Below are 16,795 nucleotides of genomic sequence, written 5' to 3'. Positions count from 1 at the left end.
AGAAAATTAAGAGAAGCTTGAAAGGAACTTGAAGGCTATTTGAGAACTGAAGGACCAAGCTTGAGAAAAACATAAGGGGCAGTTTCAGAAGAATTTACAAACAACTGGATAGGTGCACAAGAGAAACTTGAGAAACAATTGGGAATTAATTAGGAAAAATTGTGGGAAAAATGGCCGTTTACCGCTTCATACAAATAGTAATCGGAAGGAGGTTCATTAGCGATAGCCAGACGTGTTTGGGACGCGTAGATCGAGGAAAGCCGCCAATTTTCCGATTGCTCCGGCTGTATCGAGCACAGCAAGGAAAATAGATAAGACTGGGGGCTTGTGGTTGGCGGAAAATAGACGCGTTTGTACCGTTTACCAGCTTGGAAAGCAATATAGGCAAGGGAAAGGTGGGAGACGCACTGAGACCTTGATAGATTAGAGTCGTCTGCGAGAATTTTAATTGCTGAAGAGGCTAAGTTATTAAAAAAAGTAAGAGTTAGCGGCAGCTTAAGTGAAGAAACCATTTTAAGAAAATTAATCACGAACGCTCAGTTCCAACCTCAAAGAACGGAGTGTTATTGTATTAATAAAAAATAAGAGTTCGAAACTGGTCGGTAAACATTTCTGTGTGTTTTCAATCAAAGACGTTGGCGACGGCAAATTAATTTCTTTTTACAATTGCGCAAACTGAAAAATAGAAGAAGTATAATTCGGACCACTACCAAATTCCTGTAACTTCATATGCCACGAATATTAGCCTTCACCTAGGGGAATAGCGACTCAAGACGATTTCTATGGAGAGAAGGTGGTTAGTGTGAATGCTGGTAAGTTGTTTGACAGGGGTGGATCACAGAATAAGACCTTCACAGAACAGAAACATAAATGGCGCTAAATTGTCAGTGATTACAGCGTTTCCCGTGGTTGTACGGAGAACTATTTATCGCAGACTCAAATATTTTTTTGCAAAACCTGTAATTTTGCTCGTTACAGGAAATATTTTGACCGTCGATTTTATACGTACACATAGTTTTACACATGTCAATTTGACTTTTGGAAGATTTAAAATATAAACAAGTTATGTGGCCGTAAAAAGTGTTGTGTGGCGGATTGTAACAATAAAATATCAAAAAGGCATCGTTTCCCACGTTTTGAAACAGATTGTTTTGTGCTTGAAACGCGAAGAGGATTGAAATGTGCTGTTATTTCTTTCCTATTTATGCAAGGTAAGTAACAGGTACAATTTGATGCACAATTATTACCAACTGTACCTATAGGCAAAAGGGTGTAGACTTGAGTTTTATATTTATATAGACGTAGATACTTATATTGTAATTCGTTTTAGATAATTCAACAACTTCCACCCTCGCTTCTCAAGTAACCAGTAAGCACCAGGATCAAGTTAACATTTGTTGTCAAAAACTTGTGTGACAATTTGCTGAAACGGTTTTATTACCTCTTGGAACAAAAAATTTAGTTCTAAAGATATTTTTTAATAAAAATATGTAGGCCAAACAGCAATTTAAAACCAAATATTTCGTAGGACAAATCGGTACGTAAGGATCTTTTTGCAAAGTGTTAACTTCTACAAAGCGTAAGTTGCACTTACTTCTGAGTTTTATATGTAATTCGTAAACATGTAATTTAAGATGTCTGTGTTAAATAATGTAATGTGATTGTATCTATACACTTGCAATTTAACAACTGTGTATTCTTTATCGATATTTGTGATTTAGATCGAATTGGGGAAATTACTTCATGGCTTTCGAAGCTGGTCACCAGATGGCGCTACTCTGATTTTGATGCTTTAGTTCACAGCACACCCACCAGGGTCCGCCAAAATACCATACAAATTTGTAACATTGCTGTTTCTATTCTGAGAAGGCCGTATTCTGTGGGGTGGATAGGAGCAACCTTATACATTTATCTCGATTTCGAAAAGGGCTCATCAAGTAACTTGATCTTTTCCTTTGGAGGTCACGTGGAAAGAGAGAACTACAAACACCACGTGAACCATCATACGATTGAGTCTTTTAATAAGAAAAGCAAAATATGAACATCTTAGATTTCTGTCATTTGAGATGAAATATGAGGAAGAATTAAGGGGACGTATCTAAACTTTATTTTTGTGTTAAAATTTTCCGTTTCGATGTATTCATGCATGCATCGAGTGTATGTGCACTTATTTTTGTAATTACATTTCAATGGGTGCGGGTAATTTAAGTGGAAAGTAGTTTTCGTTTAGTATTCCATTTTTAATGATTAGAGGGAACAATTTTGAAGAAAGGAAATTATAATGATTATTGACAGTCTATAAATTTTGATAATGTGCATGGAATGTATTGCACTTACCGTCGTGTTTATTTTCTCATTCCATGTACTACGAGTGCAATAACAAAGACAATTCAAAGTTAACGGACTAAATTCGGACGGCCATATCGAATTCGGTACTACGCTTAGAAAAATACTCACTTGTTCTTGGACTGTCTCATAAACTGCTGTATCTTCCTAGCGGCTTGGTGCTGTCGCCTCTGAGAATAAGTTCGCCTAAGGACGGAAGATTAGCCTGTTATTAAAAAGGATCGAGGGAAACGTACTTCAGACCGGAAGCGGGCGTACCCTCTCGATTTCCCTCCTTGTAGTTGCGGTAGTAACTCTGTATTCCCACGGATCCCTCCTGGTTCTTCTTAAACCGTTTGTGTTCGCAATACGAGCGGAAACCGTTTTGAATGACCATGGCGGCGTGAGTCATTTGCTTAAAGTAGGCGTACTGCTTGTAACGTCGGTAATAGTTTTGTATGATGATAGCGGCGGCCCTCTCCTTGTCCTGCTCTTGCTGTTGGCGCCCTTTGTAAGAGCGGTAAGCTTTCTGGATGATTTTCGCCGCTTCGTACAGCTCCCTTTGTTCCTGATCTGTAAGGTTCTCACTAAGCAACTGCCTTCCCTCAACTTTACCAATACCTGAGAGAGTTAGATTAGAGAAATCTTTCTCAAATAAGCTTCCCGACGCCTGAAAGAACTCGCAGAAATCCGCGGTTGTTGGTGGCGGCGAGGGGGAGTCTAAAGTGAAGGAGCAGGGCGACTGTAAGCAGCTCGACGATGCCGGGCTTAAGCTTGAGCAAGGGGTGCTGACATCGTAATACCTACGAAATGGAAATTAAGGCGCGTCTCTAAGATTCTCCGTGGATACCTGTAGTTGTGATCGGAAAAATCAAAGTTGTACTCCGAAGGTTCGAATGAAGTGCCAGTTTGATCTAGGAGTGGCTCCATAAAAACGTCAGATAGTGTGTCATTAGCTTGAAGAGTATCGCTCGGTTCTGGACTGTGATCTAACATCATTTCTTCACTTTCATTCTGAAAAAGTTCACAGTAACAACACCGTCGATAATTGTGTAGCTACCCCACCTTGATCCGTTCAGGAATTGCAGCAATAATTTGCTCTGCTAGAGTTAGCACCCGCGCATCTTGCTCCCCTGAGCAAAAAAAAAGTGCAAATTAGTGGATGTTTAAATTAAATTTGTAATTGCGGTTGGTGTCTAAGAAAAGACCAGACACAACCACAAAAGTTGTACACTTAATCTAGCAAACACCGACAATATAACTGAATCACACAGTTCTAAAGCAACAGTTAATAATTATAGTTGTTGGAATTGGTTTAAGTATCACTAACTAAGATTTAGGAAAGGATTAGATGAAGTTTAAAGTACGGTGTAATTAGAAAAGTTTCAAACTATCTTAGTCAAGTGCAAACCTTCCCATCTTTCTTCTTCTATATATAAATACTTTGCAAGTTCGGCTCTAATAACTTTCAAAATCACACTTGAACGCTATTTCAATGGCGCTATACATATAAACATGCAAAATGCAATATAAATTTCACATTCATTTTGATGTGAACTATTAAAAATTGTATCTACTTTACTATTGATTTTGGAACCTTCTCTGTAATGCGTGTGAATATAAATATCTATTATACACTGAAAGTGAACGTACGATGAATTCGGACCGTTTACTCTCGTAAAAATTGGCACTTTCAAGAGCAATTAGCATATAAAGAAGTTGGTCCGTGACCTACGAGAAGCAACATGAGCATGAGTCGTAGTTTCGTGCCCTTTAAAACTAAGATTGTTTGGAATGCTCCTTTTAAAAGTTTGGTACCAGGGTGTTTTTCAATTCGATAATAATTATTATATAGAATAGACCGCATGCAGTTCGATTCTCCGTTGCATTTGTTCCTCCTTCATCTCGCAGCTCCTGTGTCTTAGCATGTACAAGAAGGGGGGTCCTCTAATTTGACGTTTCTCTGTATATTTCGCCGTTTAACTGCAGCTCTTAACCTATACGAGAAAAGGGGGTCCTCTAATTAACATTTCTTCTATATTTATGTTTTGCTCTGGCACTCCCAGATAATTCTATGAATATACAGTGCGTGAGATAAGAGGGTCTTCCCAATAACTCTTTAATTGGGCGAGATACGAAAAATTTGTCAAATATAATTTTATATGTGACATTTCGATCTATCCGATCACATATTGGAACTTCCGGCATCACTTCCGGTTTAACCAGAAAGCGACGAAACTTTTGTTTTTTAAATGCAATGCTTATGTTTTTTAAGATATTTGAAAAGAGCAATCAATCTGATGTACTTACAACATAAAATTTGCAAATGGTTGATATAAAAAAAATGGAGAAATTCGTGATTAAATATTTAGAAATCCTATGAAATCAGCAATTCTAATAACCTGTAGAATGCCCTGTGAATATCCATAATTCCAAATTGCATATGCAGAGTAGTGATGAGTCAAGTGTAAAGCATGTTCCAAGAATATTGAGAAGAAACGGACACCGTTCTTTCAAGCTTATGCTCAGAAATGAATATTGCAGAAATATTAAATGTTATCTAGAATAATGGACAATAATTGACAATATACCATTTTACCTTTCACGATTGCAGTGCCGGCCTGGGAGCCCCTAAGATCATTACAAATTTATGTATCCGAATGTATAAAAAGGAAGTGAATTTTTTGTTTATTCGAAAATATGCGCTATACCGTTAGTTAAATTCTGTAATAATTTGAAAGTATGAATTCACTTTCATGTCCAAAATCGCCAGGTATCGTAGAATTCGAATTTGTTTACACCTCCCTTCAGCGCGACATCTATTGGGAGTAGGAATTTTGTAAACATTATATTAACAAGTATAAGTTGTGCACAACTCTTGTGCAGATAAAGCGCATTTTTTTAAACCGAAATTGCTTTTGTTTTGACATCACCACTGGATATATTTCTTCCGACAATCCGTTCTTGAGGTATAAGGGAATATACCTGATCACGATAAGAGGTCGAGGAGGAGGGCTGTGGTTGGTAGAAATTAATTCCTCGTTGAGACCTTTCATTAGAGTACCATGAAGGATAAAATTAGTTGCACCACCACCCCTCCCCCTCCCCCCCTTACTTTGATAAGACATAAAGAAGGGATAGGCTAAATACTGCAAAAAATTCCAGGACTCTAGGACCATTCCCCTAGAAGTAGTTCAAAACGGCAGGAGTGGGCACATTTTTTTAATTCTTAAAAAATGCGCTAAAAATAGGGAAGGAAAATCTATGCAACGTTTAACCTGCAATGTAATACTGAAAATGCTGGGACTTTTTCCCAAATGAAATATTTAAGAATAATGTTATTTTTGCTCCCCATTTCTTTTTGCATTCTTATACTTTGTATAGGCGAAATTAACTAACCAAATATCTAGAGAGCCCAGAAAAGGTCTAGATTTGACTTAGAAGATCGCCTAGAAATCGAACCTTGGAAGAAACGCTCCGGAAAGCACTCGAAGACTATGGAAAGTTCTTCCTAGAGGTTTATTGTGTTTTACAAAACCTTCCAACGTCTTTCCAGAACATTCTTGCGTCTTTTTAGAGCTATCCAGCCCTTTCCAGGGGTTTTGGTCGATTTTCGAACTTTTCTAAAAATGCTCCAGAACCCCTGGATGGGATTTAGAACACTTCTGGCGAACTACATAAGGCTTTGATCTATGGAGACCCTTAAAAGTTAAAAGGTATGTAACGTTATTTTCTTACCAATTGATACTCATGATTGAAATTACTTTTGATTCGCACAATTATTTAAATTCTTTCGCTGATGTGTAGGTACTTGATATTCTTACGCCATCTATGTAGGTATTCTCTTTGTAATCCACTAGTTGTTAATTCCTGCAGTAGATTTATTATTCGCTTAGTTCTTTGTTTTCGCTGTTATAGATTTCTTATTACTATATTTCTTTGTTTCGTCGCCGGAGGACACTGCTATCCCTTCTTCTTTAATTCGGTGTTTCCTAGCGCAGTTGTATTTCTTTACCTTTCAATGCGGTTTCTGTTTCGCATTGGTTGCATGCAAATTTTTCTCTTACCGGCTTCGCGTCTACCTGCATAAGGGATTATTGTTTTGGCTTTACCATTTATCTTTGGAGTGGTTGCTTTTTCTTTCTATGATGTCTGGGCTGTGGCTCCATTGAAGAGTTTTTACGGATTTCTGTTTGCATGCAAATAGTACGAGGTATGTTAAGATGATTACGCAGCATTTTTTTCTTAATACGTAAGTTTTCTAGAGCACCTTCTCTCAAAATATTTTTTTTTGTTCTCATCGTTGTTTCTTTAGGAATAGCGTTGTATCTACCGGAATATATTACGTAGGTGGATGATATAGCATTTTTACTTGGACCCGCCTCCTTATTAAGATTAGTATTGACGATTAATGTTTCTACGTTACCGGTTTGAAAAATTCTACGTGCATTAACCATTTCAATTTTAAAATTTGCTTTTGCTAGTGTAAAGTCATTCGAATTATCGATTCTTGTTGAGTACTAATTACGGTTTTAGTATACAATTACCTAAGTGTCAAGCGTTAGGATTGCGCACGCAATCTATTTTGTGCCAAGCTATTCACTACCCCTTTTATTTGTTTGTTTGTGCTGTTGTCTGTTACAGATTTGGCTGAACGCGTCCTTTTGAGCCCACAAGGTTGCACCTCTAAGTTCAAATGTACATGTCACGCACCGGGCGTCATTTGAAAGAAAGAAATGAGGAAAACGTTACCAAAGTCAAACGTGCAATTGATGAAGATCGTCGAAACACCAATGACCAAGTTTCTGAGTAAACGAATTTGTCAATACATAGCTTTTTGGCAAAAAATTTGAAATTCGATCATATTAATTCAATTCGAGGTCAATTTTGTTTTGTATCAGAATAATTAGTTGTTAATTTTGTTTAAATAATCACCTTGTATTTTATTTATTTATTCATATTCATTACGTGTTCAAAGACTGGAAATAATTGCGTAGGGTTTGTAAAAGTTTATCCGGTCGTAGATAAGAAGTTTTGTTATCGCTAAGCTAATTAGTTTCAAGATAAGAAAACGCGGGCGCAGTTTATTATTCATCGACGTAGTAATTTGATAAGGAAGTGGAGGCGGAAGTTGAAAAGCAAGAGAAATTGTTTTATATACTCGTAGAAGCGACGGACGTTAATTGTTGTTTTTCGTAGACGCTTATTGTTTTGGTGATTGGCAGTTTTGCCGTATTTAAGCGTTTATTGCAGGGCAATTCGTCTTAACCTCCCCTAAGCTTCGCTAGACCCAAAAAGAACGTAGAAAGTGTATACTAAACACTATATTGGAACGATGCCAGAATGCACCGGGAAGGGATAGAAAATCTGTGGAAAATACTTTTGGAATTCACTCAGAGTTTCCTTCTGGAAAGCACTGGGGTTTTTCATAGCTTTTGACCGTTTTCTAGAGTCTGGTAAGATGAAAAATCTATGAAAAATACATATATGATTCTGGAAAACTAATTTTTCCATGGTGGCTGATCGTTTTGTAGAGTCTGTTAAGCGTAGACTAAGCGCTCTTATTTCTAGAGTACTTGTAGATCATTTTTATGCTGAAAGAGGCATTATTGTAAAGTTGTCCTTTTTACGCTACTTTTAGATCATTCTAGACCATCCTGGGTATAAAAACAGCGAAAAACTGCGGAGAAACTAAACAGTATTGGAAAGACGCAAGAATGTTCTGGGAAGGGATTAAAAAGCTGTGTGGTTCTGGAAGTCACTCGAACTTTCCATAGAATTTAGGTAAGTGCTTTCCAGGCGCACTTTCTAGGCGGTTTAAAAATAAATCCACGCCCCCCGCCCCTCCAAATCAGGAAATCCAGAACAGTACTGCCCAAGACCTTCCCAATCTTTTACGGCAGGGTTACAGATTATTCAAATGCACACTTTTCAACACGTAGTCAACCCACCTTACTTTAATTTGACGCGCTCGAGTAAATCCCAAAATTCCCTATTGGGCTCCCCTACTATAATAGATAAATTTGTTCCGAAGCCAGGCCAGCCTATCAAATATTCTTTGGAAATCCGCCACTGAATAAATTAGTATCTTTGTTAATTTACTGAAGCGGTTTTGATTACGTATGTTACAATAATTTGCGTAGTTTCATCTTCTTTTCCTTTTGTTTTAAAATGACAGCTAAAGTCCAAATCCTTTCAGCCAATTCTACACCTTTTTGATTATTAATAGATCTTAAACTATTCTGGCGTTGTGTGTAGGTATAATCACAGACAAAATTAATAATAAAACCAATTTGAATTGTGAATCCATTTGTTACTTATGCTGTAGTTGAATAATTAATTTTGTCTATAACTGTTCCTAATTATCACTAAAGTAAAATAGACGCATGCTGCAAGCACTCTACTAAAACATGTCAAAGCAAAAATAAACTAAGATTAATTTAGTAAATGTAGATCTGTGATAAGTAGCGATAGAGTTAATTATATTAGTATAGTCTCTGTTAATTAGCATAACTAGAGAAAAGGTTAAGACACCAAGAACAGTTAAGAACAGTCAGATGCAACAGTGAGAGACAACATCGACAGACAACAGTAAATTAATGGTTTTTAGCACACTGACCTACACCACTGTTGTGGGTGTCCGATTCGTCATCAGACACGGCTTCCACGTCAATGAGGGGGCTATTGCTGCGGGGCCCACTCCCCACTTCGCCTATATTATTCGTAAAACCAAAACAAAAAAATAATCAGCGCAACATAAATCAAATCACAAATTATTAATGTTTTTTTTTGAAACATTCACGTTTATATACAGAACAAAATAAATAATGTTAAGCACCAATCTCGAGACCATGCAATTTCCAATAGCTTACCTGTCGAGTCTAAAATTAAATTTAAACAATTTTGGGTGAATTAACTTAAAAACCAGTAAAGAAGCCCACACTTACATAGAGCAAAATCCATTCTCCGCGCATGGGAACTGTCGGAGGTCTCGCTGTCAAAAGAACTGTCTTGATTTGATAAGGGAGAACTCAACGGTAGCGACATACTTCGGTCAAATCTACCAACAAAGCGTAATTGCAATTTCACACTTAGAAAGCGGCCCCAAACAGAAACCACGATGCAGCCTCACCTTGTTAGTTTTGAGTTGTTCCCATACGATGTTTTCACGCTTCGAAACTTCAGTGTTGGCAAACTGTCGCTTGACTGAACAGTGTTCATGTTGATACCACTGTCGATCGATGGTCTTTTGATTAAACGGGAACCGAAATTGCGACTTTGCACGTTGGCTTCGGACAGTAAGGTACTTGGAAGAAAGTTTGATTTACTGGAAGAGTTGTGAGTTTCGCTGGTCGTCAGCGAATCTACGTCGAGGTTTAATATTTTGTATTTCTGCGACTCACTTCTGAAACAAAACGGGTTACTAGGCAAAGATTACCTCGTGAACACGAACCGTGTGACCACTCCCGGGCGAAGAAAAACTCCATCGTGTGAGCGACTAGTTGAAGCAATTGATGTTAGCGAGGCCACGGAGCTTGCCGGTGAAATGGCAGCAGGCGAATTGCCATTGTCGTTGTAACCGTTCACTGAGTGCAACAACATATTAGCCTTATCCCTTCGCGCCTCCAGCTTCTCGAGCTCCTTTACCAGCTCCATGTTGCAGTTGACCCTCGCACACTCAAGAGCCGTTTGCATGCGACTATTTCTTATATTAAGCGCTGTATGGTTCCACTTGTACAGCATGACGGCGGTATCAGTGTGACCCTTAACGCAAGCCCACATCTAAACAAATCCGTAAAATATCGCCCAAGACTTACAAAGAATTACCAATGGAGTGTAGCCGTCTTCGTCTTGGCTCAGCGCGTCGACCTCCGTTTCGAGAAGAAGGGAAGAATTTTCCGCTCTCCAGTGGAGCAACGCGCACACCAAGCGCGAGTAGCCCAAAGACGCGGCTAAATGTAACAACGTCATGCCCCGATGGCTGGTAAACCAAGACACGCTCAACTCCTCACCGTACCTCCACAACCTGGAGGTCATTGTTTGGCAGTACGTAACCAAACGATCTTCGAAGTTTGATTGCATGAATAAAGTTGTGTCCTCAACCTAAAAAAGCGTACGAGGATACTACGATGTAATAAACTTCTATGGCTCACTTATGTTAAAGATAGTATTTTATTTTATTTTTTTAATTTTATTATCCCTCTCTTGTTTTGGGCCCTCAACAGGCATGCGCCCAATTACAGAGTGACCCGAATAATGCCATTTAGGGGTGCCTCTGCAGAAGGTCTTAAGATGGTCTATACTACTCCGGTATTTACCTTACGAATTAGGAAAACTGCAGGAAAACCTAATGCGGAGTAGCCGGTAGAATGCTCGGAACTGGTCTAAGGTAATTTCCATCTCCGCCAGAGATGAAAAATTCACCTCAACCCAGGTTCGAACACCCGACCTCCGGATTTATAACCCAATGCTCTACCACTGAGCCATAAATCCGATCTTTACCAGTAGTAACCCAATTATTTTTAAGTAGAAGTCTCACAGCTCGTAACTTGAATATTTAGGTTTGAGGTTCAAATTTGAAAATGTGAAACTGGTTTCTTTCTGCAGTTTCAATCGCGAATTTTAGATTTTTTTGAGAATTGAAAGTTTTGGAGTAGAAGTTGAAGCTTAAAATTTGTGTCTTCAAGCTTTAATTTTGAATCCAATTGCCTCAATAACAACTTTGATAGCTTGTGCAGCCTGAACATTTAAATTTTAGGGTTAAACGTCTGTTTCTTTAAATATACAACGTGAACTTCTAATTTTTTAAAAATTGAAAACTTTGGGGTGCAAGGTGATAGGGTGATAGGCGCCTAGAGGGGGAGGGAGGGTACCTAATAATTAAATTCATAATCAGTCCTATGTGATTTTGAACAAGCTAACGTTTCGTAAACCTAGAAAAAAGTGTGAAAAATAAACTTACATGATCCGATCCGTCTACGGGTTCCTGTTTGATCTGCAACCTCTCGTCCATAGCTTCGAGTCTTTGCAGCAGTGTGAATTTGAGTAAATTGTCATTTGAACGTTCGACCTTAGGCTCGGGAGCAGGAACTTGTTCTTCGCGCGGAGGTAACTTGTATTCAAATATCACAGAATTAGATATAACGCATCCATTGCAAGCCACCTGCAATGTAGCAAGGCCCGCTTCGTGAGCTGGGGAGTAACGGGTTAGTGTTTCGGTCAAAGAGCGAAAGGCGAGTACCTGGACAGTAACAACGCAGCACGCCGTCTTGCACGAGGGTGGTGGGTACGGGGAATGTGTCGAAGAGAACCGTGTAAGGACCGGTGGAGTGCCAAGGGCCGGTGACCAATACCTTGATACCACCTTCAGGGTAGGCCCATTCGGGGGAGTAATCTGTTATCTTCGCGTGCGCGTCCATTTGTGTCTGAATTATGTTTTGAGTTTTTCCCGGATTTTCGTTCACGGACGGATGGACATCTAAAAGAGTGGCATGTCCAGATTCTAAACCTTCTAAATCGGGAAATTCGCCGAGCATATCGAACGCGTCCAAATTGACAAAAACGTCATCGTCGACCACGTGAGTCGGAGAAACGACCACGTCGCACGTGTTAATGAAATCCATTGGGTTCATGTCGTGCGTGATCGGTTGCTGTTCCGGTTCCCTTTTATGGTTACTTCGGCTGTTCGCCGGTTCGGGATTGTGATTTTGGTGTGCTTCTAATTCGGATGAACACAACGGCATATTGGCAGAAAGAGTTTTTTGAATATCTTCGTGGGATAAATCTAAAGTTTCGTTAAAGAAACTACCGGATGCTATGGAAGACCCGACATTTTTGCTAACTAAAGATCCACCGGAATCGGTATTTAAAAGTACCACGGTGTCGCCGCAAAAGTTTTGATGTTTGAACTCCGGCATTTCTTCGTTGCTCGTATCCATGCGTTTGGAAGGAGTAGATGGGGCGCTAACCATTATCATTTCGTTTTGGTGGTGGACGTTCTTTTGTTGATTAAACGACATATTTCCTAGCATGGTGGTGGATGTGTCGTGCTTGAGTTCGCGCATTCGTCCATTTGGTCTGCTTATAGTGGAACCGTACGTGCATTGAGTGTCCATGATTTCCTGTTTTAGAACTATCGGACCATTTTTTGACCTATCTACTTTGGAATGGACCCGGCTGGCGGTCGTGCTGGAGACGAAATTTGCAACGGAGACTGGTGCTACAAACGACTGGTGGGTTGTCGAATTCGTGGAGGTCGTCGAGTTGCTGTTGAGTATGAGTAAACCACCACCGCCTTGGATCTGCGACAAACTGAGCACCAGTGGCGGAGTATTACCCGAGTTTTGCCCGGCCGATTGTGAGAGATGGTTGCGTGCATCGCGCGAGTAGACTCTACCAGCGTGGTTATTGTTAAGGAACATGCCCCCGGACCCGGTCGTTGACGACACCTGATTATTTTCGGCACGGCTGGGTGGACGCGAATTTGAGCTAGAAGAAGGTAATGAGTTCGCTACTTCGTTTTTTGCTGCCGTTATTCGACGCATCGGATGCGAGCACGACTTTCCATCGGCGCACGTCGAATCGGGACATCCGCACTCTAATTGCTTTACCAGAGCCGCCTGACGAGCAACTCGCTGCTTTTCCATTAATTGACTTACAATGGCTTCAACCGTTTCGGCGGTCTGTAATTTAAAATTCTGCTAAATACGTGTAAAAGCTCCTAATGAGAGAGACAGTAAAACTTTGAATTAACCAGAGAGATATGTTTTGGCAACACGGATTTTTAGATCCCCAAGATGGGTCAAGGGCCTTCAACCGGTCTACCTATGAAATTTCAAGTTCAGTTAACACTAGAACTCTAAAATTTTTTCCTGTTTCGCAATAATTTCAACAAATGTTTCCCATTGTTGGTTCAACTAAACCTCAAAAAGTTACACTAATTAAATTTCTGGTTTGTTTGTAATTTTAAAACACAAGGATCCACCGAAAAACGACGTTCCACAACTTTTGGAATTCATCGAAATCCCAACGAAGAAATTTGCCATCGGAATGGAGATTGTCTAACCGCAGCGGTGGTTTTCCTTGTTCCTGTAAGGAGGATTGTAACTCAACCGGAAGCGAAAGAGCCGCAGCTTATAAGGTACCATTTTTGTCATTTATGTAAAAATCAAAAGCTTATAAATTTGATTGGAAAGCCACATGTCTATTTATTAACTCAAATGAAGCGGGTTGTCAAGAACTGATATTTGGTGATGTGGCGGGGATAAAGTGAGTAGAGGGTAACTAATGAAAGTCTTCGGTGGCTATACGTTTATGGAAAACCGCATGACGGTACCTTATTTCTTTTTCTAGTTCTTAAGGGTGGATTGTATATATTTGCAACCCTGTATAAGTGTAACCTTGTTTCGAAAATTGGTCAAAATTATAGACAGTGTCCCATATCAACGGAGAATCAATCAATTATATTTTAAGGAAAACGTATAGCATTCTCAGGAAAAATACATAAGCTAACCTAGAAGGAGCGAGAAAGAAGACAAAAGGGAGGCATGGAGGAGGCTCGAGAGTGATGTCTTGCACGTTAGAAGGAAAGTTTTATGTGAACATGAAAGTCATCAGTCTTGAAAGAGGCCCGATGAAGGCAGATGTGAAAAAAAAACAGGACTGAAGAACGTTTCACGAAAACGTAATACAGACGTGAAATTAGTAGGTACTGAGAAGAGAAATGTGAAACATATGTAACGAAGTGGGGGAGATTTAAAAGGATGCATTTGAAAGGGGGGGGGGGTTGTTTGTAAAAAATTTTGAACTGTCTAGTCCAAAAAAAACCGAAGCGGGTTTGGAGTGCTACAGAAAAGACACACGACGATTGCGGTATACAAAGGGCCCCTGGTTCTAATCCGGGTTAGGGCATGGATATTTGTAAATGCATAGTGGGTTGGGTTGGTAGAGCAGCCTTGCTCAAACCCCACCCATTCAAAAATTTACACTTTTATATGTTATCTCTGCAATTATTACTGCTATCAAAAAGTACTACTAGGCGTCATGTGCTCCTTTTGGGTAATATCCTCTTAAAAGCGCCATTCCCTCACTTGTCGCAGCAGCCTCAATTTAAAACGTCTATAACGTAGAGCATCATTGCGCTCTACTTGCTCTCTAAGCCCAATGCCATGTGTTAGAACGGCAAAGGTGTATAATCCTGACTATAACCTCACTGCAACACTAAAAAAAATTCTAAAGAATTCAATATACATTCAAAAAGATCACAAAGATTAAAAAAATTCGAAAATTTTCTTGAAATTTGGTTTTTTTTAATCAATTTGAAACTTCTTCAAATTTTTTTTAACTTTTTTTAATCATTTTGAATTATTATTAAATTCTTTTGAATCACTTGAATACCGTCCTTTATGTATTAGATTTCTGAATAGAAAGGTTAATATACCCTCTTTTTAGGTGCAAATATACAAAGTGTTCCATTTAAAAAATAACATTTTACCTAACTTCGTGTATTTATTTTGAGAACCGTATTATTATCGAACAATCATTATAAAGATACTATTGTAACATAACATTTTCTTGTTTTTCTTTCAACAAAATAATATATGGCCATTTTGAAATTGACATTTGTTATTTTCCCCCGTATCTTTTAAGTGCGCGAATATATCCAAATTTTGGTTTTAAATTTGACCCAAAAAGAGCACATGGCGTCTATATTACTTTTTGGATAGCGCTAACAATTTGAGATATTCTGTAAGTGTCGAAAATGGGACACTCGGTACATTCGTGCCTTCAAAAATGGTTAAAAACGACTCATCCGTCTTAAACCGACTTTTTGTAATACATTTGAAGAATTTGAAGATAAGAGCACAAAAAAAGACCAAAGAGAATCGATTCTTTTTAAGAAGCGAGGCGATCTTGAAGCGTGGCATACTTCAAGCTTATACTGTACAGACGAGTATGTCTTTATATCGTTTTATTAAGTATTGATTTATATATTCACGTGAAAGTTTTCCAGGTATCGTATTTGTTGTATGCCTAATATATTTTAGTTTTTCTTGTCTTTTCTTACGCACAAAATTCTGCATTTTGTTCAATTCCTTTCCCGGCTAGGTCTCACGTTCCAATACATAAAAGAACCGACATTATTGTATACAGCTATCTAGTCCGAGTCGCCTGCCTGCGATTCAAGTCTCGCAAAACGTCCGTCGTTTCCTCTTGAAAATTAGACCATTTGAAACAGCATAAATATGATACATTTTGACCCGTAGAATCCAGAAACTAAACATATTTAATGATTAGGCCCCTACAACAAAAGCTATGACAAACGAACTGATTAATAAATAAGCAAGGGATATAATTACGTGAAAATACGAGCTTATAATTAGGAATTAATTAAAAAACCTAATTTAAAATAGAAAAAAGTAATCAGTATCTTGCCCAAATTATGGTTACACCTTGGTGACATGGTCCTATGCCAAAGTTGAATTTGGTCATTCGTTTAAATTTGCGGAAATTATCAAATTGTTTGACGCATGTGCGAACTTGTATATAAACTAAACTTTTCGCTCTAAAGAGGTAGTTATAGGGATAAAAATACTGTAACCACACTCGCTACGACATCTAAGGTTGTGATTGATCTCGAATCTCAACCGTAGGCTTGAATACTCCGGATGAGGGTCAAGTTACAAGCCTCCTGGGAAGGGGACCCTGCTAACAAAAATTCTTTTGGACACCTCCGGTAACGCACTGTTATTGTAGTGTTAACCTCGGGGTTAACTACACTACAAGAACTTTGGAAACAGTCAGTAAAGAGCAATAAACGCAGTAGTGCTCCTGTTTGACGGCAGGCAATTAAGACATTCCAAACGGGCGCAGATCAATATACGTTTATTTGTCATATTATTTGGATTATGTCATTTTCTTAAGTAAAGCAAATCGGTTGCTTCCACATTCCCAAAAATAAACCCATTCTCGGTTAATTCAAAGTGTTACCATCCCACTTCCCGAACTAATTTACCGATATTTCTAATTCGTTGTTTAAATCAGGCTCGTCCTCGCTAAAAAACATCGGCTTCAATTGCGAAATAAGCTCTTCCTTTGTCCATTCCTTCTTGTCTGCCCAAAGGGACAGGCTCGGCGTTATTACGGCGAGCTTGTTGTCGTCCGGATACGGTACATTTAAATAGTGAACCAGGACTATGTCCGGATTCTACAATGGGCAAACTTTACGATGGCATCACCCCGAAACCATTGAGACTTACCTGAAGCAGCCAGTAGCATCTTCTGTGAAAGGTAGGCAAGATCGCCGAATGAACGTAGCATCCGTAGATACACTGAAAAATGACATTTTATAAGTGAGCCGAACGGAAAAATTTAATCTAGAGCCGTGTGTCGCTCACGTTGCATAAAATATTCATGCAGATTTTTATGTTTTGTTTTAATATTTCGTGCACATGGCCCAAAATGATGAACG

At 38.9% G+C, this 16,795-nt stretch overlaps 1 protein-coding gene across 1 annotated transcript in view; it reads right to left on the bottom strand.

Moving 5' to 3' along the window:
• LOC116179436 (calmodulin-binding transcription activator 2-like) overlaps nt 1-16,795 on the bottom strand; it is a 45,404-nt gene that overhangs the window by 5,187 nt on the left and 23,422 nt on the right. The window contains exons 3-17 of the mRNA XM_031499227.1: nt 16,584-16,655; nt 16,340-16,531; nt 11,567-13,007; nt 11,288-11,517; nt 10,153-10,428; nt 9,779-10,107; nt 9,458-9,730; nt 9,273-9,385; nt 8,945-9,037; nt 3,391-3,458; nt 3,176-3,339; nt 2,947-3,128; nt 2,583-2,898; nt 2,458-2,532; nt 2,338-2,365 (exon numbers count right to left, since the gene is read on the bottom strand). Coding sequence (XP_031355087.1) covers nt 2,338-2,365; nt 2,458-2,532; nt 2,583-2,898; nt 2,947-3,128; nt 3,176-3,339; nt 3,391-3,458; nt 8,945-9,037; nt 9,273-9,385; nt 9,458-9,730; nt 9,779-10,107; nt 10,153-10,428; nt 11,288-11,517; nt 11,567-13,007; nt 16,340-16,531; nt 16,584-16,655 — 3,852 coding nt within the window. The remainder of the gene's footprint in view (nt 1-2,337; nt 2,366-2,457; nt 2,533-2,582; nt 2,899-2,946; nt 3,129-3,175; nt 3,340-3,390; nt 3,459-8,944; nt 9,038-9,272; nt 9,386-9,457; nt 9,731-9,778; nt 10,108-10,152; nt 10,429-11,287; nt 11,518-11,566; nt 13,008-16,339; nt 16,532-16,583; nt 16,656-16,795) is intronic.

This window comes from Photinus pyralis, unplaced genomic scaffold (assembly GCF_008802855.1).
Source record: "Photinus pyralis isolate 1611_PpyrPB1 unplaced genomic scaffold, Ppyr1.3 Ppyr1.4_LG8, whole genome shotgun sequence".
NCBI classification, from domain to species: domain Eukaryota; kingdom Metazoa; phylum Arthropoda; class Insecta; order Coleoptera; family Lampyridae; genus Photinus; species Photinus pyralis.
Note: the sequence above shows the minus strand (reverse complement) of the source record. Positions and strands in the feature narration are given on the sequence as shown.